Here is a 22,399-nt window from a genome sequence, read left to right as displayed (position 1 = left end):
CAATCCACGTTGTCAGTACACAAAACCGCCAACAAGCACTCTCAGCTCCTACTTCCGCAACCAACCTCAAAGTTCCTCACTTTCCTCTCCTACTTGTTTTCCAGACAAAGATGTCGATCGTCCCAATCAACGAGCGACGAGGCAGCGACGACTTCGACAATCTCTCATCGGCCCTCGACCTGTGGGACCCATTCACGGATTTCCCATTCCGAGCATTTCCATTCCATTCCCCAATCTCCAACGTTCTCCGGGAATTCAATCCGTTTGCTTCCGTGAACTCCCGGCTCGACTGGAGAGAGACCCGAAACGCCCACGTCCTGACCGCGGCGCTGCCGGCGTTTGCCAACGAGGAAGTGCTCGTTTCGCTTGAGGACGAGCGAGTGCTCCAGATCAGCACCGACAGCGGCAGCTTCACGACGAGGATGAAGCTGCCGGACGACGCCAGGATCGAGGAGCTCAAGGCGTTCATGAGCAATGGAGTGCTCACTGTGACTGTTCCTAAGTTGGCGGCCGCCGGCGGCGGGCGCGATGTCAGGGTTATTGAAATTTCCGGCGATGATTGAAGCGATCGGGTGCACTTTCTGGTATAATGGGTAACCTCGTTCTGTGTCGGAATGTGAAAAGTTTGTGTCTTTGTGTGATTGAAATGTACGACGTAGGTGTGTGTTTGTGATGCTTTTAGCTGAAATTAATGTAATATTTAGTGTGGAACTTGATGTTATGTCATCTACTATGTATTTTTTTGCTTGTTAATAAAATTCACTCCTACTGTCTAGTTTTGTTCAGAATCATATAAGTTTACTTCTTTTGTATGTTTACAGTAAGTTCTTAAGAAATTAATGATCAAATTTGCAAATGTGAGTTTGGCTAGTTGATTATGGTAGTGCATTCGTTCTTTTGCAGCCAAGCTCAAAGTCTTGTTCAAATTCTCATCGCCGTAAATTAGAGCAGTTTATAATATCGCACTTTCAAAGGAAAATTTTGTTGATCCTCACATATGGTTGGCATATCACTGGGACTCCTTCGCAGATTTGTGTTACCAACTAATGCATTACAATATATAGGACATTTTATTCAAAGGTGAGGACGGAATACAAAGGAATTCTTTCGTGCATCCATCTGCAGGAAACTTTATTCAAGGTTGTGGTAAAAGATACATAATTAAAGTGACATGATGAGTTCTACAAGCTTATTCAATAATTTGTAGGAAGAACCACCTTTCCTCAAAGAAAGTTCTATTTTCTCCTTCAAATCCTTGGCCCTAACCCTCATCACCTCCCCATCAGCATCTACCATCAGTTTCCGGACAGCTCTCTCAATCTCTCCTCTCTCTACCTCATTGTCTAAATGTATCCCTACTTTCCATACTAGGCTAACATACCTTGAATGCACCTTCTGGTCGCCAAAAGACGGCAGGCATATCATCGGAATCCCTTCGGACAAACTCTCTAGCGTTGAGTTCCAACCGCAGTGGCTCCAAAACCCTCCGATTGCGCGATGGGACAAAACTTTCCTCTGGGGTGCCCATTTTACAATGTAACCGCGTTCTCCAATCGCTTCTATGAAACCTTTAGGCAATAGCTCCATCCAATTTGAACCACCTACTGAGCCAGGTCTGATCACCCATAAGAAAGGCTGCTCGCTGTTAGCCAATCCCCAAGCCATTTCGGCGAGCTCTTTCTCACTGATGGATGCTACACTTCCCAAGCTTACGTAGATAACCGCGTTGTTAGATTGCTTGTCGAGCCACCCAATGCAGCTGGTGTCCTCTTCTAGTAAGCTACTAGAAGCTGCTGCTTCAATCTTGTGAAGAGGACCTATGGAGAAGATTGGAACTGGGCATTGTTGCTGGATCTTTGCAAGTGATGATCGTTCAAGACAATCAGTGGTGTTCCAAACGATTGCTGATGCTGTCCTCACATCGTGTGCATTACCGGCTAGTTCTGAGTACCTTTCTACTGTGTCGAAGTTGTTGGTGGGCAGATCCTTCAACCTGAGGTGATCAACATTGGGCAGCGGACTCAGTGACTGAGAATCTGTAATCCAACAGTGTTATGTTCTTAGTTATAAGTAAGAAAAACGAACATCTGGGAATTAGAATAGCTTTGCAGAATGATAGACGATTTTGTATTCTGATTAAGAAATATATATGGCACATACCTGGGAATGGGATGTGACCTTTTGAATGAAGCCATAGGAGAGCAGTACGAGCTAGAAAATTGGTAACGCTGGTAGTTCGTAGCATGATGTTTGGGATGTTTAGATCCTTAGCTACAGCTTCAGTGAAGTACATAAGGTCATCATGGATAACGCAGGTGATTTTGTTCTCGGGTTCCTGTTCCATAACTTGAGTCAAGCGCTGTCGGAAACTCGCTGTGCAGTTGGCATTTATGGCCAGCAAAATGGCCACTGCATTCCCAGATGAGATCTCTTCAGCAGTCAAGCCATCTTGTATTGGAAAGAAGGTGAAATCTGGGTGGTTTGAAGGGTTGGGGGAGTTGAACTGGGTGTGAATGACAGTGATGGAAAAGCCCCTGGAGTGAAGGAAGGAACCCAGCTGAAGCATTGGATTTATGTGACCTTGGTATGGACATGGGAATAAGACCAACCTGGTACTCTGTGTTTTCTTTTCCATCTCCATCCTTCCCTCTTTCTCTTCTCTCTTACAGAGACACACACACACACACACCCCCAAAAGGTTACAGTGATTGGATTTCTAAATTTTTGACTGCTTCATTAAAACCCTTGGGAGTTTTTATAGAGGAGAGTTATTAAAAAAAATCTTTTTTTACCTTCTGCATAAGCCTCTAAATTCAAGCTCTTGATTATTCTTTTATTTATTCAGTACAACGATTGAATGTAAAATATATATACATCCCAATTTGCACCTCAGTATCACAAACTAATAACACGATGCCACAAATTTTAGCTTCTTCGCATTACATTATATTATTGGCACAAAATAGTACGCACATATAGGCGACAGTTATTAAACTACCAGTTGCTTTGGCCACATCTTCCTGGATTAAAGCGGTAAGCGGTAACGGCTGATCCTCTCATCTCTTCCATAATGGATTGATGACAATTGCAGATAAAATATCTTTGGTCTAAAATAATTTTGTTGTCATTGTTATATTAATGGCAATTGCAGATAAAATATCTGTGGTCTAAAAGAATTTGAATCCAAGCGATTAATTCTCTGCCTATGACAAGAAAAAGTTGATTTGGCTTGCTCAGTTACCCAAATGACTTTTCTGCGTTTGACTTGATGATACTTGAAGATCAGCTTAAGATGTACATTATGGACTTGCGCTCCAGCATTGAGTTTTCAGGATTGAATGGGATTGCGGATCTTGCACAGAAAATGGTTGAGACAAAAAAAGACAGTGTTTACCTATTAGTTTACTTGCTGTTGACATTGGCACTTATCTTACCAGTTGCAACTCCTACTGTAGAGGGCGTTTTGTGCTACGAGAATTGTGAAGAACCGGTTACTCAATCAAATGGAAGATCAAAGGACGGATGATAGCTGGATTGCATATATTGAGAAAGACATTCTTGATAGTATCGAAAATGAGATCGTTATGCAACGATTTCAAAATATGAAAACTTGTCCATGGAAAATCTCATTGTAATGAATAGATATTTTATCAATCAACGCTGATGTTTTTGTCTTGTTATGAGCTTCAACTGTTTTTGTTTTTCTTATTTTGTCTGAAATATTGTCAGTATAGACCTATGGCTCTGCATCCCTTGAATTTGAACAGGTTCAAGCATGACTGCTTGCTCAAGAAGCAATGACTGCAGAACATTGGAATTACAGGTTAGTTGGGTGCGGCGCTGCAAAGGCAGCGGCGGTGGAAGTGGTGCCATGGCCTGGTGGCCTTGTCACGGCTGCTGGGTCACGGCAATGGTGGTGGTGCGGCTCTGCGGCGGTGGGGTTCCTCTTGCCATTGCGTTGAGCCTTGAGAATCGCTGTCGTGGGGTTATGTCCTCGCCTCCACTCTTCGGTCCAAATCCTCGTATGTACAGGTTCTGTTCGTCTTAGTTTCTGAATTTCCTACCATTGTCACTACTAGAATTATGCTCATTGCACGCCATTTTTTGCACACTCTTTGCAATTAGTGGCCATAGATATAAAGTTGCTACTCTTACTATTTTTTGGTGGCCTTATAGTGGGATGCCACTGATATCGGTGGCCTTAAGAAATCAACGACCAATGATTGGTGTATGTTAACTAACTTTATTTCTTAAAATTACACCAAAGACTTTTTACATGTTTTTTCAACTTTGGGATCTGTTTTTTTATTTCTTTATCAGTCTTCTCCTTTTTATATGTAAAAAATAATTATTTTTTCATTTAATAATTCTATTCTACAATAGTTTCACACCCAAATAAATACGAAGTTAGACACCCTCAAATTGTCTATTTTTGCAGGTGTTGCTCTCGTTTGAAAGGTGCTTTTTGGTTGAGCTTTGGCCACGTTGCGTTTTGTAGAAAAGATACTGGAAGCTTCTTTCACCTTTTTTTTTGGATAAATTACACTTTCATACTTCAGGTTTTTGAGGATGAAAAGGAGGGGACGAACTGGGTTTGGCCTTTTTTTATTTTCTTTTCTCCCTAAGACCATCTCCAACAATGGGCTAAATGCCAAATTTCCCCCCAAACCATCTCCAACCCATGCTAAAACATTGGGCTAAATGCCAAATGTTAAAGTTGGGCCAAATTCCCCCCAGAATTCCGCCCCCCCCCCCCCCCCCCGCGCGACTGGACTCGCTGGCCCAAAGGCCAGTCTCGGCCCGCTCACTCGCGTACGCGCCCCACGCGGAGCGCTTGCAGACCTTGCCCGACAGGGTGGGCCCCGCTGTCAGCGGGTTGTCGGCCACCCAGCTGAAGTCCAACGGCTATTTTTGCAATCCAACAGATGTGTTTCAAGGACCGTTGGTTGATCCAACGGTCCAAATTCAAATTTGATTTTTTAAAATATGTTATTTTAAAATACATTGAATCCAACGACTGAGATCAAATATAATCAAATCTAACGGTAAAAAAAAAGATCTAATGGCCCAAATTTAAATCTAACGGTTAAAATAATTAAAAAAAATTATTTAACTCAAAATTCACCCAAAAACTCTATAAATACCTATGTATTTGTTCAAACATCCACACAAAACTCAAATTTCTCTTACAATTCTTCCAATTTATCTTTCTACCATTTCTTTCCATTTCCAAATTGTTCAACATGGCAAGAGAGCATATTAGAGGTCGTAATTGGACTTGTGAGGAAGATGTTGCTCTATGCTTGGCATGAGTTTCTGTTAGCGAAGATGGTGCAGTTGACACTAATCAAAATAAGAAGGTTTTGTGGGATAAAATCATTGCAAAGTTTCAAGAAAACTGCAATGGTAACAGGCGGGATGGTGGTGGTGTTTATGATCGGTGGAAGACTATCAACAAAGCATGCACTTTATGGAAGGGAAGCTTGGAGAGAGCCGTGGTTGGCATGGCTAGTGGGAGGAGCGCCATAGAAATTGTGAGTTTTGTTCTTGATATTTTATTTGTCATGTACATAATATTATGTTGCAACTAATTATTTTTATGTATTTTTTGCATAGGGTGACAAAGCAATGGAAATTTACAAGACAAGAGTAACACCAAAAAATCAAGTTTTTAAGTTGCAACATGCTTGGGACATCCTCAAGGATTGTCCAAGGTGGGGAACCGATGCGGACCAACAATGGGGAAGATTATTTCAACGTGAAGCTGCACAGACAAATGCCGGAGATGAAGGTGTTGCTGAAGGTGTCGATGAAACGACCCCATCTCCTTCTTTTGCAAGGCCCCCAGGAAGAGATAAGCAAAAGGAAGCAAAGAGAAAAGGGAAGTCCCAAGATCTGATGAGTGGACACTTTGATACCGGAATGGCAAAATTGAACGAGACTCATAGCGCTCGCCAAGAAGAAGCGGCTCGAATGCGTTTGCAAATGAAGGAAATCTCGGATAGGGAGGAAAATAGGTTTGAAATTGAATTCATGATGAAGGACCTCAGCCAATACACTCCAGAGAGGAAGAAGTTCTTACGTGATAAGCAAAAGGAAATTATGCGAAAGTCTGCCTCAAGGAGTATGTTTCAAGATGATGAATCTTCTCAACCCTATATCCCAACATTTCAACGAAGTCCATCACCAAGTGAAGATAGTGGATATGATTGTTAAGTTTATGTAGTGTATGAATTATGTGCTTTATTAATTATGTGCTTTATTAATTAAGTTTATTAATCATGTGCTTTATTAATTAAGTGTATTAATTATGTACTTTATTAATTGTGGTTTGTGGGAAATTTAGTGATTTTTCAATATTTATCGGAATTTAAATTTTTTTAGATTAAAATGTTCATAAAATTAATTTACGATAGTCTACATATTTATTTTTTTTAAAAAAATTAATTTAACAAAAAAAAAGAAGCATAAGTTCATTCTTTAATAATCCCGGGCTAAAATTTTAGGCCAGAACGGTTGGAGCAGAAAAGTTGTTTCTGGGCTAAAAGCTAAATTTTCCGGGCTAAAAAATTTGGCTTTTAGCCCAACCATTGGAGATGGTCTAAGGGGTGCAGGTTTAGGGATGAGTTTCAAATATATATATATATATATATATATTTTTTTTTTTTAAAGAAAATTCAGGTTTTTTAAAAAGAAATTTAGAAGTTATCTTTTTTGCCATGTGATGGACATTTGGCAACTACGTGGTATATATATGTAGAAGTTACGTCAGCACTTAACGAATCAATGGATGAAAAATGTAACAGAGGTATTATTTTGAAATAAAATGGTATTTAAGGTATGAAAGTGAAATTTTTTGAAGATATTGTAAGGAATTGAAATAGACCCCAAATCTAAGGTATGAAAGTTTAATTTATCCTTTTCTTTTCCTCAGCATCTTCCACCTTTACTTCCACTTCCAGCATTTTCACTTTTTCTTTTCCTCTTCTTTTCATCTCTCTGTTTTTCCGTCTCTCTTTGCGTTTCTCTGAGTGTGTCTGGCTGTTTTCATCGCGATCTGATTGTTTAGAAGGGTGGTTGGCCTGTTTTTCTCGCTGTTTTCCGCGGAAAAATCGCAATGGTTTGGGTGCGTTGGTTGCTGTGTGCCGTTATTTTGTGCTTGGCTGGTAAGAAAAAATTTTAATTGATTGTTGTAAAATTGGATTACTGCTAAGTGTTTTCTTTATTTTTTTCCTATTTTGCGTGTGGATCTTTTGTCTGATTTTGTTTTTGGTTGCAGGAAACGCTTATCTTCCAACTTTAGGGTTTTGTTGTGGGAGTTTGCAAACCCTTTTTGGGCCAGGTATATAATTTATCTTTGCACTTTGTTTTTTTGGGCTAATTTTTTTTATTTGGATCTTTTGGTGGTTTGTGCTTTGATTTTTGTCTGAATATTTAAAAAGTCAGAGATAGCGATGGTTAGTTTTGGGTTTCCCTTGCCACCAGAAGCATTCGGCTCGACGATAAGGTCGTCAAGGTCCAGATTTGGAACACCACCGGCCAGGAAAGGTTCGGATCCACATTCTTTGTTTTTTTCTTTTTTTTTCTTTTTTTTTAGATCTTGATTATTTTATATTAGATCCTGGAATTCACATTGTCGTTTTTTATTTCTTGGGGTTTTTTGGTTTCCTGAGAAAATTGGGGTTGTTTGGCTTATATTATATTGCACGAATTTGAGTTGAATTTTACTATGTTTGTATTTGTTTTTGGAATCAGTCTCCAACAATCTTCGTGATCTTCACGTTTTTTCTTTTTAAAGTAATTTTTCTACCCCTTAAGAATGTGAAATTTTATTTTCTTCTTTTCTTGATGGATATGCTTTTGTCTGTAGGTTGATCATGTTGTTTCATTTTGTGAAACAGTGTAGCCTTCGTCAATCAAATGCTTTGCTGAAACATCCAATAAGAAGAATAAAATAACCATGGTAAGAAGCAACCTAATTTCAGAAATTTTATGTGATTCAGTTTTTAAATTATAATCTTCTAAAAACCTTTTGTAGATTGTAGAGCCATTGGAGAGAGGACTTGCTGAGGACATTGAGAATGTATATAAGCTACAATGTTCATTTCTGCAATGCAGGTTGAATTCAATTAGAACTCACTTTTTTGTTTTCTGTTTTGTATCTGCCTTGATCATTAGTTGGTGATCTCTTGTATTGGAATTTCCTGGTTTTTTGAGTTTCTGAAAAAAGAGAAAATGTTAATGCATTTATATGTGTGAAGATGCGCGCGCTCTTCACTGATATTCCATTCTCATTTCTGTTCTCCCTCATTCATATGTAAATGCTTTGTTGTATCTTGTCCTCTGCCCATTGGTCATAAATATAGTATCTATGCATTCTTTATCTTATTCTTGAATACCCACGCTGATTGGGAGATCATTTGTTGTTTCAAGGTTGAAGGTAGTCTGCATGTTCATGAACTTGTCAATTTAATATGTTCTTAGTTGAAGTTGTAGAAGGGTTGCAGTGAATTTGTGGAGATTTTTGTATGGTAAATTATGACTGCAAACCCCTTGAAAATCTACTTTTCCTTGGTATTTATATGTCATATCTCAGTGTTGTCCTCAACTCTAATCACTTTCAGTTGGACTTGAGTTAACGTTATTCTTACAAAATTTGTGGGTTTGATTTTGGGTGCAAGCTGTAGCTGATGATCAGATTCAAGTTATTGAGATGATTAAGCTCTTGGAAACAAAGGGTTCGAAGACTTTTTAAAGTTTGGTTACAACATTTGTACAAAATTCTATAAAATATCAGTTATGCAAATTTATAGTTGTATTCTTACATTTTAATGATATAACAATTTGTTTTCTCACCAAAAATAGAAAAGGAAATATGATACTCTAATTTGGGTGCCCACACAGGGCATCTTTTTTTTTTTTTTTTTAATATTATTTTGCAACTTTGTTACCGATGTGAATTAGGGTGGCACTGTAGCAAAGGCACCAATGCAATATTGGTAGCCATTGTTACAATAGAGTCCTCTACATAGGCCACACTCTCTAGTTTAGTGGGTGCTTGGTGACCATAGAGGTTTGCCACCAATGTGAGTGGCAACACTTGACAATAGCCATCAATGAAAAGGATGGCTTATAGCCAAATTTCTAGTAGTGTGTATCCTTTCTCCAGGGATTGATCAAGTAACTTTTCTAAGAAAAATTAATTGATACGACGTGTGAGAAATTCAATGTAACAAAAAAGTCAAGAAACAAATGCAAGAGACTTCTTCGAGTATTTGAATCAGCTCTTAATGAAAGCACCAATTTGTCGATGCAAATTTCCGCTGTCTTCAGTCTTGACAAAATGCACCTGCAAAACAATTAACACCTTTGATCAAAGACCTAAGCTTCATGCGCCCACGAGGTGGGAGGGGGGTGGTTAGGCCAATGGATCTCCGATGTGTAAGTCAGTTTCTCTAAGAGAGTAAAGTGTTCAAGGCTTTTTTAGGGGTAGCAAAAGTTCTGAAAATTTGGTAGAATATGGGGTATTTATAGGGATAGGGCTGACCACAATGTTAAGGTTTTACCCTACACATAGCATCATCCTAATGGCCAAGGTGTTTATGTAGAAATATTCTCAAGATATTAAATAGGAAATAATATCTTGAGATAATAGTGTAATTATCCATAATTTATTTAAATTGTGATTACTTACTTGATTGGAATCAATGTTCAATTGAGAATGTATTAAAGATAGGATTTGGGTAATTAATGCTTATCCTTAATTCCTTGCCAAGAGCAGATGAGCTGTGGGTAGTCGAATTCAGCCGCTGAGACCTTCATGGGTGTGAGCTGCGTGTGGGAGCATCTAAGAAGCCTGTCCATTTATTAAGGGCAATCTTGTCTTTCTCAGATAAAAGTCCACTTGTCTTTTTTGGGATTATTTTAGGCTCCACATATGTAGTGTGGAACTTGATGTTAGTGCCATCTACTTTGTATTTTTTTGTTTGTTAATAAAATTTCAGAATCATATAAGTTTACTTCTTTTGTATGTTTACAGTATATTAATAAGAAAATTTTGTTCTTACGAAATAAATGAGAAAATTTACAAATGTGAGTTAGACTAGTTAATTATGGTACTGTATTCGTTCTTTTGCAGCCAAGTTCAAATTCGTGTTCAAATTCTCATCACCGTATTCAAAAGAAAATTTTGTTGATCCTTACATATCAATGGGACTCCTTCCGAGATAGTCTCAGCGGTTGGATTCCAGCTGCAATGGCTCCAAAACCCTCCCACAACCCTGTATGCCAGGACTTGCTTTTGGGGTGCCAATTTCACTGTGACCCTTTCACCAACCGTTTTTTGGAAACCTTCGGGCATTGATATGGGGTCCGTCCGAAACACCCACATGAAAGGCTGCTCACTGTTGGCCAGACCCCATTGCCAATATGTAAATCTTTACTGTCCAGTGTCCATGAAAGCTACGCTTCCTGGGCTTACATGGATGGCAGAATAGTGTGCTTATTTATCGAGCCATGACATACAGCTCTGGTCCTCTTTCAACAAGCTTATATATAGGGGTGGAACAGTTTCGTGCAGAGTATCGATAGTAAACAATGGAATTTGGTACTATTGCTGGAGCCGTACCAGCAATGATTGTTCGGGGCATTCCACGCTGTTCCAAATGACAGCTGAAGATGACCTTGAATTGTGGGTGGGTATGCGGGACAAATGCGGAGAGTGCTTTGTGTGCGGGGCATGGTCACATGGTATGGATGTCCACAATGAAGTTTTTCTCCTAACGATGAATGGATGTATATCTATTGTTTTGTTTATTCGGTTACGTAATACCTTCTGTTGTAGGGTACTGAACTGAGGCAACTCACATTGTTGTTCTCCTCACGGCCATATGTGATGTTTGGGTACAAATTGTTTGGGTTCTGCATAAAGCATACCTAACAAAATATAAGAGCAAATCTAGTTGGGCCATTTTAGTGCCCTAACTCTAACTGAACCAACCACGCCTCTTAGTTTGCTCTATTCCTTCAAGTTCTAGATTTGTGTTACCAACTTATGCATTACAATATATAGGACATTTTATTCAAAGTTGAGGATGGACAACAAAGAAAATCTTTCTTGCATCCATCTGCCGGAAGCTTTATTCAAGGTTGTGTTTAGAAATACATTTTTGTTGCAATTAAAGTGACATGATAAGTACTAGAAGCTTATTCAAGAAACTGTAGGAAGAACCACCATTCCTCAAAGAAACTTCTATTTTCTCCTTCAAGTCCTTGGCCCTAACCCTCATCACCTCCCCAGCAGCATCTACCATCAGTTTCCTGACAGCTCTCTCAATCTCTCCTCTCTCTAACTCATTGTCCAAATGTAGCCCTACTTTCCATACTAGGCTAACATACCTGGAATGCACCATCTGATCACCAAAAGATGGCGTGCATATCATTGGAATCCCTTCAGACAAACTCTCTAGGGTTTGTTCCAACCGCAGTGACTCCAATTGTGCGATGGGACAAAACTTCCCTCTGGGGTGCCCATTTTACAATGTAACTGTGTTCTCCATTCGCTTCTATGAAACCTTGAGGCAATAGCTCCATCCAATTTGAACCACTTACTGAGCCAGGTCTGATCACCCATAAGAAAGGCTGCTTGCTGTTAGCCAATCCCCAAGCCATTTCGGCGAGCTCTTTCTCACTGATGGATGCTACACTTCCCAAGCGTACATAGATAACCTCGTTGTTAGATTGCTTGTCGAGCCACCCAATGCAGCTGGTGTCCTCTTCTAGTAAGCTACTAGAAGCTGCTGCTTCAATCTTGTGAAGAGGACCTATGGAGAAGATTGGAACTGGGCATTGTTGATGGATCTGTGCTAGTGATGATTGTTCAAGACAATCAGTGGTGTTCCAAACGATTGCTGATGCTGTCCTCACATTGTGTGCATTACCGGCTAGTTCTGAGTACTTTTCTAATGTGTCGAAGTTGTTGGTGGGCAGATCCTTCAACCTGAGGTGATCAACATCGGGCTGCAGATTCAGTGACTGAGAGTCTGCAATCCAACAGTGTTGTGTTTTTAGTTATAAGTAAGAAAAACGAACATCTGGGAATTAGAATAGCTTTGCAGAATGACAGACATAGATTTTGCATTCTGATTAAGAGATATATATGGCGCATACCTGGGAATGGGATGTGACCTTTTGAATGATGCCGTAGGAGAGCAGTACGAGCTAGAAAATTGGTAACGCTGATAGTTTGTAGCATGATGTTTGGGATGTTTAGATCCTTAGCTACAGCTTCAGTGAAGTACATAAGGTCATCATGGATAACGCATGTGATTTTGTTCTCGGGTTCCTGTTCCATAACTTGAGTCAAGTGCTCTCAAAAACTTGCTGTGGAGTTGGCATTTATGGCCAGCAAAGTGGCCACTGCATTCCCAGATGAGATGTCTTCAGCTGTCAAGCCATCTTGTATTGGAAAGAAGGTGAAATCCGGGTGGTTTGAAGGGTTGGGGGAGTTGAACAGGGTGTGAATAACAGTGAAAGAAAAGCCCTTTGGGTGAAGCAAGGAACCCAGCTGAAGCATTGGATTTATATGACCTTGGTATGGACATGGGAATAAGACCAACCTGTTACTCTGTTTTCTTTTCCATCTCCATCCTTCCTTCTTTCTCTTCTCTCTTAGAGACACACGCACACCCCACAAAGGTTACAGTGATTGGATTTCCAAATCTTTGACTGTTTCATTGAAACCCTTGGAGTTTATATAGAGGTGAGTTACTAAAAAATCCTTTTTTACCTTCTGCATAAGCCTCTAAATTCAAGCTCTTGATTACTCTTTGATTTATTCAGGACAATGACTGAATATAAAATATATATATGCATCCCAATTTGCCATCCCAGTATCACAAACTAATAACACGATGCCACAAATTTTAGCTTCTTCACATTACACTATTATTGGCACAAAATATGATAATGGTGTATACGAGCATCTATAGGCTATAACTATTCAGCTACCAGTTGCTTTGGCTATATCTTCCTGGATTAAAGCCGTAAGTGGTAACGGCTGATTCTCTCATCCCTTCCAGAAGGGATTGATGACAATTGCAGATAATATCTTTGCTCTAAGATAATTTTATTGTCATTGTTATATTGTTAGACAAGGGAAAAACAAGCAGCTATGTCTTCATCTCTTAGGGATCATGATAAGTTGATTGTCCTTGTTGAGTTAGTATTCCTCCAATACCTAAAGTTTAATACCTTTAACTTAATTAATTGTTGAGCAGTTGTTTTAGCCTTATTTTTTTTTTTTCAGGAAAAATGTGGTTTTTGAAATGAAGAAATGTTGCCTCCTTACAGTGACTCCTGGAAATTTTCATTATTTTGTATTTACCATCTTAACAAAAACAAATGCTAAACACCACCAAAAATTAAAATATTATAACACTAAGCCACTTACATATACATTTAATTTTTATCCATAAATTAATATTGTAAAGGGAAGTGATTTCTAAGCTCAATCTTATCCATCAGCAAGTTGAATCACATATTTTGCATGAGCTTGTTTTTCGAGCTCAATTTTATAAAAGGAAGTGATTTTCACATTCTTTTTTGTCAAAGAGTAATGCTAGGGAGATTAAATTTGGAGACTATATTTGTAAATTAAATTATATGTCAGCAATAAAAATGAGCACGTTTATTAATGCTTAAGTAATAACCAATCATCAACTTCCATGTCTTTTAGTTTTCAAAATTTAGTTTTCTTAACATTACTCTTTGTCAAAAAGGAAGCGTAGAAAATTAGAAATCAATCTCCTTTCATAAATTCAAGCCCCAAAGAATGGTACACACCTTCCTTCCCTAAAATTCCACACATTTCCTGCCAATCCTTTTGTTCAAGATGATTGACCAATCAGATTTTTAGTAATAAAGATCATATAAATGAGCTGATAATTAAAAAATTTGACAAGTGATCGTTTTTATTTTTCACTTTCATTGTGAATTGGCAACACTGACCTAAAAAAATCTGAGGTTTGCACGACTCATAATCAAACATAATAAAATTGTGAATAAATTTAATACAAGAACAAGAGTCCTGCTCTTCTAAGGTTTGATTTTGAGGACTTGTGAGGACCAAATGCATATTAGCTACAAATTGTATTAGTTTAGATCCAAAAGTTTAAATTTTTTGACAAGTTAATAAAGCAAAACAAGAAGATGAGTTTAAGTTGGTTTTGATTATTAAGTTGTCAAATATTTTAGGCCTTTGGATCTAAATAATCTTGTGACTAACATGCATTGAGTTGTCAGATCCTCATTTTGAGAACCCTACAAGAGCAGGACTGTAAGAACAATTCATGCTCCAAATGGTCAATCATCTTGGTCAAATGGAATTCGTGCAAAATCACCTTGAGCTGAAGAAATTGCATGTAGGGCATCACTGAAAGATTGGGGTTTCTTTCTGTCGGTATCGATATTCAACGTCTCCACCATAACTGTACGCAAAATGTAGGTGTTTATAAGTTAATGTTCTTGTGAAATTGGTAATAGTATATATGAGAATGAAGCCCAAAGGGAATGGTTGGGGTGGCAGCTTTCAAGTGCTGCAATACCAGCCAGTGCAGCCACCCAACTCCTTTAATGAAGGTTTTTGGTTATAATAAGAACATTGGAAGTGCATGTTAGCGTCGAGAAGTAATGTAATTGAATGGCTGGCCACTTTCTCGAATCTAGCTAGTGGATGACCATAGGCTGCATTTTGCAGTTAGTATTTGGCAATGATATATCGGTTTGTATCGGAAAATTATAGGGTGTTACAGTTAATTAGATCCTTTTTCAACTTGTAACTTCTCATTATTGTCCATTTCTGGAATTCAAACTTGTATAGCTTCAAATTCTGGAATTCAAACTTAAATAGTTTCAAATGTAAGGGGTACTTTCGTTAGACAAGCGACGACATTGTTCAAGAATCAATTAGAAATGTTGTGGTTATAGGTCACTTCTGGTTTCCCTTAAGCACTAGTCTAATTGCTTCGATAACATTCCGAAGGAGGAGGTTGGACTTTATTCTATCGGAGTTCCACTTCCGGGCAAACCTAGTTTTGTGTCGGAGTATGAAAAGTTTGTGTCTTTGTGTGATTAAATGTATGACTTAGGTGCGTGTCTGTGATTAAATTTAGTTCTTTTGTATGATTACAATATGTTCTTAATTTTAGATCAAGCCCACCTCATTTTCAAATCCCGGTCCATCCCGGGCTGTGTTCGTTTATTTTATTCAAAGGTGAGGACGGACTACAAAGAAATTCTTTCTTGCATCCATCTGCAGGAAACTTTATTCAAGGTTGTGGTAAAAGATACATAATTAAAGTGACATGATGAGTTCTACAAGCTTATTCAAGAATTTGTAGGAAGAACCACCTTTCCTCAAAGAAACTTCTATTTTCTCCTTCAAATCCTTGGCCCTAACCCTCATCACCTCCCCATCAGCATCTACCATCAGTTTCCGGACAGCTCTCTCAATCTCTCCTCTCTCTATCTCATTGTCTAAATGTATCCCTACTTTCCATACTAGGCTAACATACCTTGAATGCACCTTCTGGTCGCCAAAAGACGGCAGGCATATCATCGGAATCCCTTCGGACAAACTCTCTAGCGTTGAGTTCCAACCGCAGTGGCTCCAAAACCCTCCGATTGCGCGATGGGACAAAACTTTCCTCTGGGGTGCCCATTTTACAATGTAACCGCGTTCTCCAATCGCTTCTATGAAACCTTTAGGCAATAGCTCCATCCAATTTGAACCACCTACTGAGCCAGGTCTGATCACCCATAAGAAAGGCTGCTCGCTGTTAGCCAATCCCCAAGCCATTTCGGTGAGCTCTTTCTCACTGATGGATGCTAGACTTCCCAAGCTTACGTAGATAACCGCGTTGTTAGATTGCTTGTCGAGCCACCCAATGCAGCTGGTGTCCTCTTCTAGTAAGCTACTAGAAGCTGCTGCTTCAATCTTGTGAAGAGGACCTATGGAGAAGATTGGAACTGGGCATTGTTGCTGGATCTTTGCAAGTGATGATCGTTCAAGACAATCAGTGGTGTTCCAAATGATTGCTGATGCTGTCCTCACATCGTGTGCATTACTGGCTAGTTCTGAGTACCTTTCTACTGTGTCGAAGTTGCTGGTAGGCAGATCCTTCAACCTGAGGTGATCAACATCGGGCAGCGGACTCAGTGACTGAGAGTCTGCAATCCAACAGTGTTGTGTTCTTAGTTATAAGTAAGAAAAACGAACATCTGGGAATTAGAATAGCTTTGCAGAATGATAGACGATTTTGTATTCTGATTAAGAAATATATATGGCACATACCTGGGAATGGGATGTGACCTTTTGAATGAAGCCATAGGAGAGCAGTACGAGCTAGAAAATTGGTAACGCTGGTAGTTCGTAGCATGATGTTTGGGATGTTTAGATCCTTAGCTACAGCTTCAGTGAAGTACATAAGGTCATCATGGATAACGCAGGTGATTTTGTTCTCGGGTTCCTGTTCCATAACTTGAGTCAAGCGCTGTCGGAAACTCGCTGTGCAGTTGGCATTTATGGCCAGCGAAATGGCCACTGCATTCCCAGATGAGATCTCTTCAGCAGTCAAGCCATCTTGTATTGGAAAGAAGGTGAAATCTGGGTGGTTTGAAGGGTTGGGGGAGTTGAACTGGGTGTGAATGACAGTGATGGAAAAGCCCCTTGAGTGAAGGAAGGAACCCAGCTGAAGCATTGGATTTATGTGACCTTGGTATGGACATGGGAATAAGACCAACCTGGTACTCTGTGTTTTCTTTTCCATCTCCATCCTTCCCTCTTTCTCTTCTCTCTTACAGAGACACACACACACACCCCCCCCAAAAGGTTACAGTGATTGGATTTCTAAATTTTTGACTGCTTCATTAAAACCCTTGGGAGTTTTTATAGAGGAGAGTTATAAAAAAAAAATCCTTTTTTACCTTCTGCATAAGCCTCTAAATTCAAGCTCTTGATTATTCTTTTATTTATTCAGTGCAACGATTGAATGCAAAATATATATACATCCCAATTTGCACCTCAGTATCACAAACTAATAACACGATGCCACAAATTTTAGCTTCTTCGCATTACATTATATTATTGGCACAGAATAGTACGCACATATAGACAACAGTTAGTAAGCTGCCAGTTGCTTTGGCCACATCTTCCTGGATTAAAGCGGTAAGCGGTAACGGCGGATTCTCTCAATCTCTTCCATAATGGATTGATGACAATTGCAGATAAAATATCTTTGGTCTAAAATAATTTTGTTGTCATTGTTATATTGATGACAATTGCAGATAAAATATCTTTGGTCTAAAAGAATTTGAATCCAAGCGATTAATTCTCTGCCTATGACGAGAAAAAGTTGATTTGGCTTGCTCAGTATTACCCAAGTGACTTTTCTGCGCTTGACTTGTTGATACTTGAAGATCAGCTTAAGTTGTACATTATGGACTTGCGCTCTAGCATTGAGTTTTCAGGATTGAATGGGATTGCGGATCTTGCACAGAAAATGGTTGAGAAAAAAGTGTTTACCCATTAGTTTACTTGCTGTTGACATTGGCACTTATCATACCAGTTGCAACTCCTACTGTAGAGAGGGCGTTTTGTGCTACGAGGATTGTGAAGAACCGGTTACTCAATCAAATGGAAGATCAAAGGACGGATGATAGTTGGATTGCATATATTGAGAAAGACATTATTGATAGTATCGAAAATGAGATCGTTATGCAACGATTTCAAAATATGAAAACTCGTCCATGGCAAATCTCATTGTAATGAATAGATATTTTTTCAATCAACGCTGATGTTTTTGTCTTGTTATGAGCTTCAACTGTTTTCATTTTTCTTATTTTATCTGAAATATTATCAGTATAGACCTATGGCTCTGCATCCCTTGAATTTGAACAGGTTGAAGCATGACTGCTTGCTCAAGAAGCAATGACTGCAGAACATTGGAATTACAGGTTAGTTGGGTGCGGCGCTGCAAAGGCAGCCGCGGTGGAAGTGGTGCCATGGCCTGGTGGCCTTGTCACGACTGCTGGGTCACGGCAATGGTGGTGGTGCGGCTCCGCGGTGGTGGGGTTCCTCTTGCCATCGCGTTGAGCCTTGAGGATCGCTGTCGTGGGGCTATGTCCTCGCCTCCACTCTTCGGTCCAAATCCTTGTATGTACGGGTTCTGTTCGTCCTAGTTTCTGAATTTCCTACCATTGTTACTACTAGAATTATGCTCATTGCACACTATTTTTTGTACACCCTTTGTAATTGGTGGCCATAGATATAAAGTTGCTACTCTTACTATTTTTTGGTGGCCTTATAGCGGGATGCCACTGGACTTAAGTAATCAGCCTCCAATGATTGATGTCTGTTAACTAACTTTATTTCTTAAAATTACACCAAAGACTTTTTACATGTTTTTTCAACTTTGGAACCTGTTTTTTAATTTCTTTATCAGTCTTCTCCTTTTTATCTGTAAAAAAATAATTGTTTTTTCATTTAATAATTCTATTTCACCGTAGTTCCACTCTCAAATAAATACAAAGTTAGACACCCCAAATTATCTATTTTGCCCCTCTTTCATTTTTATTTGCAGATGTTGCTCTCGTTTGAAAGGTGCTTTTTGGTTGAGCTTTGGCCACGTTGCGTTTTGTAGGAAAGATATTGGAAGCATCTTTCACTTTTTCTTTTGAGTAAATTATACTTTTTTACTTTAGATTTTTGAGGATGAGGAGTGGGGACGAACTGGGTTTGACTTTATTTTTTTAAGAAAATTCAGGTTTTTTAAAAAGAAATTAAGAAGTTATTTTTTTTGTCACGTGCAGATATTTGGCAACCACGTGACATATATGTTGAAGTTACATCAGCACTTAACGGATCAATAGATGAAAAATATAACAGAAGTATTATTTTGAAATAAAATAGTATTTAAGGTATGAAAGTGAAATATTTTGAAGATATTGTAAGGAATTAAAATAGATCTCAAACCTAAGGTGTGAAAGTCTAATTTACCCTTTTCTTTTCCTCAGCATCTTCCACCTTTACTTCCACTTCCAACATCTTTCACTTTTTCTTTTCCTTTTCTTTTCTTCTCTCCGTTTTTATGTCTCTCTTTGCGTTTCTCTGAGTGTGTCTCGCTGTTTTCATCGCGATCTGATCGTTTAGAAGGGTGGTTGGCCTGTTTTTCCCGCTGTTTTCCGCGGAGGAATCGCAACGGTTTGGGTGCGTTGGTTGCTGTGTGCCATTATTTTGTGCTTGGCTGGTAAGAAAAAATTTTAATTGCTTGTTGTAAAATTGGATTAGTGCCAAGTGTTTTCTTTATTTTTTTTCCTATTTTGCGTGTGGATCTTTTGTCTGATTTTGTTTTTGGTTGCAGGAAACGTTTATCTTCCAACTTTAGGGTTTTGTTGTGGGAGTTTGCAAACCCTTTTTGGGCCAGGTATATAATTTATCTTTGCACTTTGTTTTTTTGGGCTAATTTTTTTATTTGGGTCTTTTGGTGGTTTGTGCTTTGATTTTTGTCTGAATGTTTAAAAAGTCAGAGAGAGATAGCGATGGTTAGTTTTGGGTTTCCTTTGCCACCAGAAGCATTTGGCTCGACGATAAGGTCGTCAAGGTCCAGATTTGGGACACCACCGGCCAGGAAAGGTTCGGATCCACATTCTTTGTTTTTTTCTTTTTTTTTTTAAATCTTGATTTTTTTTATTAGATCCTGGAATTCACATTTTCGTTTTTTTTCCTTGGGTTTTTTTGGTTTCCTGAGAAAATTGGGGTTGTTTGGCTTATATTATATTGCATGAATTTGAGTTGAATTTTACTATGTTTGTATTTGTTTTTGGAATCGATCTCCAACAATCTTCGTGATCTTCACGTTTTTTCTTTTTAAAGTAATTTTTCTACCCCTTAAGAATGTAAAATTTTATTTTCTTCTTTTCTTGATGGATATGCTTTTGTTTGTAGGTTGATCATGTTGTTTCATTTTGTGAAACAGTGTAGCCTTTGTCAATCAAATGCTTTGCTGAAACATCCAATAAGAAGAATAAAATAACCATGGTAAGAAGCAACCTAATTTCAGAAATTTTATGTGATTCAGTTTTTAAATTATAATCTTCTGAAAACCTTTTGTAGATTGCAGAACCATTGGAGAGAGGACTTGCTAAGGACATTGAGAATGTATATAAGCTACAGTGTTCGTTTCTGCAATGCAGGTTGAGTATAATTTCCTAGATTTGATTTATGCCTTCCGTCGTGTTAAGTCAGTTAAATGTACCATTTGGTTTTTGCGGTTGAATAATGTGATCTAAATCTCGTGTTTAAAGTTTTTGTAGCCTTGAGTTGAACTTGATCCAGAGTTAATGCAAATGGATTTTTATTATTCCTATATATAAATGATGGCTGTTGAAATTTTTTTTCATTATGTAAAGTATTACTGCTAATTAATTACAATTGTATTAACGTTTTGTTTCAATTGTAACTTTAATTATACAAATGAAGCACTGGGATGACTGTCAATGGGGAATACTAGACTAGCCATTTTTGTATATCAATGACAAGGCATTTGACAATGTCTTTTCTGTAAGTTACATAAACTTAGACAGTTTTGTAAAAATATTTGCTCCATTTTCTACTTAATGTTTATCTTAGTGTTTGGTTATTTATATGTTAAAAATATAGTCTATAGTTATATTTTCGCTCCCGCAACAACGTGCGGGTAAAATTTACTAGTTTATTACTAAGTCTTAATGGTGTAGGGTATATGTAAATGAATTCAATTAGAACTCACTTTTTTGTTTTCTGTTTTGTAGCTGCCTTGATCATTAGTTGGTGATCTCTTGTATTGGAATTTCCTGATTTTTTGAGTTTCTGAAAAAAGAGAAAATGTTAATGCAATTATATGTGTGAGGATGCGCTCGCTCTTCACTGATATTCCATTCTCATTTCCGTTCTCCCTCATTCATATGTAAATGCTTTGTTGTATCTTGTCCTCTGCCCATTGGTCATAAATATAGTATCTATGCATTCTTTATCTTATTCTTGAATGCCCACGCTGATTGGGAGATCATTTGTTGTTTCAAGGTTGAAGGTAGTCTGCATGTTCATGAACTTGTCAATTTAATATGTTCTTAGTTAAAGTTGTAGAAGGGTTGCAGTGAATTTGTGGAGATTTTTGTATGGTAAATTATGACTACAAACCCCTTGAAAATCTACTTTTCCTTGGTATTTATATGTCATATCTCAGTGTTGTCCTCAACTCTAATCACTTTCAGTTGGACTTGAGTTAACGTTATTCTTACGAAATTTGTGGATTTGATTTTGGGTGCAGGCTGCAACTGATGATTAGATTCAAGTTATTGAGATGATTAAGCTCTTGGAAACAAAGGGTTCGAAGACTTTTTAAAGTTTGGTTCCAACATTTGTACAAAATTCTATAAAATATCAGTTATGCAATTTATAGTTGTATTCTTATATTTTAATGATATAACAATTTGTTTTCTCACCAAAAATAGAAAAAAAAAAAATATGATACTCTAATTTGGGTGCCCACACAGGGCATCTTTTTTTTTTTTTTTAAATATTATTTTGCAACTTTGTCACCGATGTGAATTAGGGTGGCACTGCAGCAAAGGCACCAATGCAATATTGGTAGCCATTGTTGCAATAGAGTTCTCTACATAGACCACACTTTCTAGTTTAGTGGGTGCTTGGGGACCATAGAGGTTTGCCACCAATGTGAATGGCAACACTTGACAATAGCCATCAATGAAAAGGGTGGCTTATAGCCAAATTTCTAGTAGTGTGTATCCTTTCTCCAGGGATTGATCAAGAAACGTTTCTAAGAAAAATTAATTGATACGACGTGTGAGAAATTCAATGTAACAAAAAATTCAAGAAACAAATGCAAGAGACTTCTTCGAGTATTTGAATCAGCTCTTAATGAAAGCACCAATTTGTTGATGCAAATTTTCACTGTCTTCAGTCTTGACGAAAATGCACCTGCAAAACGATTAACACCTTTGATCAAAGACCTAAGCTTCATGCGCCCACGAGGTGGGAGGGGGGGGTTGTTAGGCCAATGGATCTTCGGTGTCTAAGTTAGTTTCTCTGAGAGAGTAAAGTGTTCAGGGCTTTTTTAGGGGTAGCAAAAGTTCTGAAAATTTGGTAGAATATGGGGTATTTATAGGGATAGGGCTGGCCACAATGTTAAGGTTTTACCCTACACGTAGCAGCATCCTAATGGCCAAGATGTTTATATAGAAATATTCTCAAGATATTAAATAGGAAATAATATTTTGAGATAATAGTGTAATTATCTATAATTTATTTAAATTGTGATTACTTACTTGATTGGAGTCGATC

The 22,399-nt window shown here is 38.2% G+C and overlaps 3 protein-coding genes, 2 long non-coding RNA genes and 1 pseudogene across 7 annotated transcripts; 3 read left to right on the top strand and 3 right to left on the bottom strand.

Moving 5' to 3' along the window:
* LOC103963260 (17.6 kDa class I heat shock protein) lies at positions 1-775 on the top strand. The gene has a single exon (XM_009376061.3). It carries the CDS (start codon positions 111-113, stop codon positions 561-563), a length of 453 nt encoding a protein of 150 aa, XP_009374336.2. The 5' UTR covers positions 1-110; the 3' UTR covers positions 564-775.
* Positions 776-1,110: 335 nt separating this feature from the next.
* Positions 1,111-2,656, bottom strand: LOC108868381 (UDP-glucose iridoid glucosyltransferase-like). Its single transcript, XM_048569401.1, has 2 exons — positions 2,161-2,656; positions 1,111-2,036 (listed from the first exon to the last, which is right to left on the bottom strand). Exons 1-2 carry the CDS (start codon positions 2,639-2,641, stop codon positions 1,162-1,164), a joined length of 1,356 nt encoding a protein of 451 aa, XP_048425358.1. The 5' UTR covers positions 2,642-2,656; the 3' UTR covers positions 1,111-1,161.
* A 4,361-nt stretch (positions 2,657-7,017) lies between these two features.
* LOC103963263 lies at positions 7,018-8,895 on the top strand. Its single transcript, XR_669686.3, has 4 exons — positions 7,018-7,166; positions 7,280-7,548; positions 7,871-7,963; positions 8,039-8,895. It is a non-coding gene; the product is annotated as an uncharacterized LOC103963263 (long non-coding RNA).
* Positions 8,896-11,152: 2,257 nt separating this feature from the next.
* LOC108868380 lies at positions 11,153-12,671 on the bottom strand (annotated as a pseudogene).
* Positions 12,672-15,296: 2,625 nt separating this feature from the next.
* LOC103963264 (UDP-glucose iridoid glucosyltransferase) lies at positions 15,297-17,090 on the bottom strand. Its single transcript, XM_018651412.2, has 2 exons — positions 16,352-17,090; positions 15,297-16,227 (listed from the first exon to the last, which is right to left on the bottom strand). The coding sequence occupies exons 1-2, from the start codon at positions 16,830-16,832 to the stop codon at positions 15,353-15,355; spliced, it is 1,356 nt and encodes a 451-aa protein (XP_018506928.2). The 5' UTR covers positions 16,833-17,090; the 3' UTR covers positions 15,297-15,352.
* Positions 17,091-17,315: 225 nt separating this feature from the next.
* On the top strand, positions 17,316-21,536 carry LOC103935592. Of its 3 annotated transcripts, none has more exons than XR_007252733.1 (6): positions 17,316-18,211; positions 18,868-19,304; positions 19,419-19,690; positions 20,003-20,095; positions 20,171-20,250; positions 21,366-21,536. It is a non-coding gene; the product is annotated as an uncharacterized LOC103935592 (long non-coding RNA). The 3 variants fall into 3 exon arrangements; XR_007252732.1 differs by having other exon boundaries at positions 17,316-18,215; XR_007252731.1 differs by having other exon boundaries at positions 17,323-19,304.
* Positions 21,537-22,399: the final 863 nt, after the last annotated feature.

This window comes from the organism of the source record quoted next, unplaced genomic scaffold (genome assembly GCF_019419815.1).
Source record: "Pyrus x bretschneideri cultivar Hongxiangsu unplaced genomic scaffold, Pyrus_bretschneideri_v1 Contig5, whole genome shotgun sequence".
NCBI lineage: Eukaryota > Viridiplantae > Streptophyta > Magnoliopsida > Rosales > Rosaceae > Pyrus > Pyrus x bretschneideri.
Note: the sequence above shows the minus strand (reverse complement) of the source record. Positions and strands in the feature narration are given on the sequence as shown.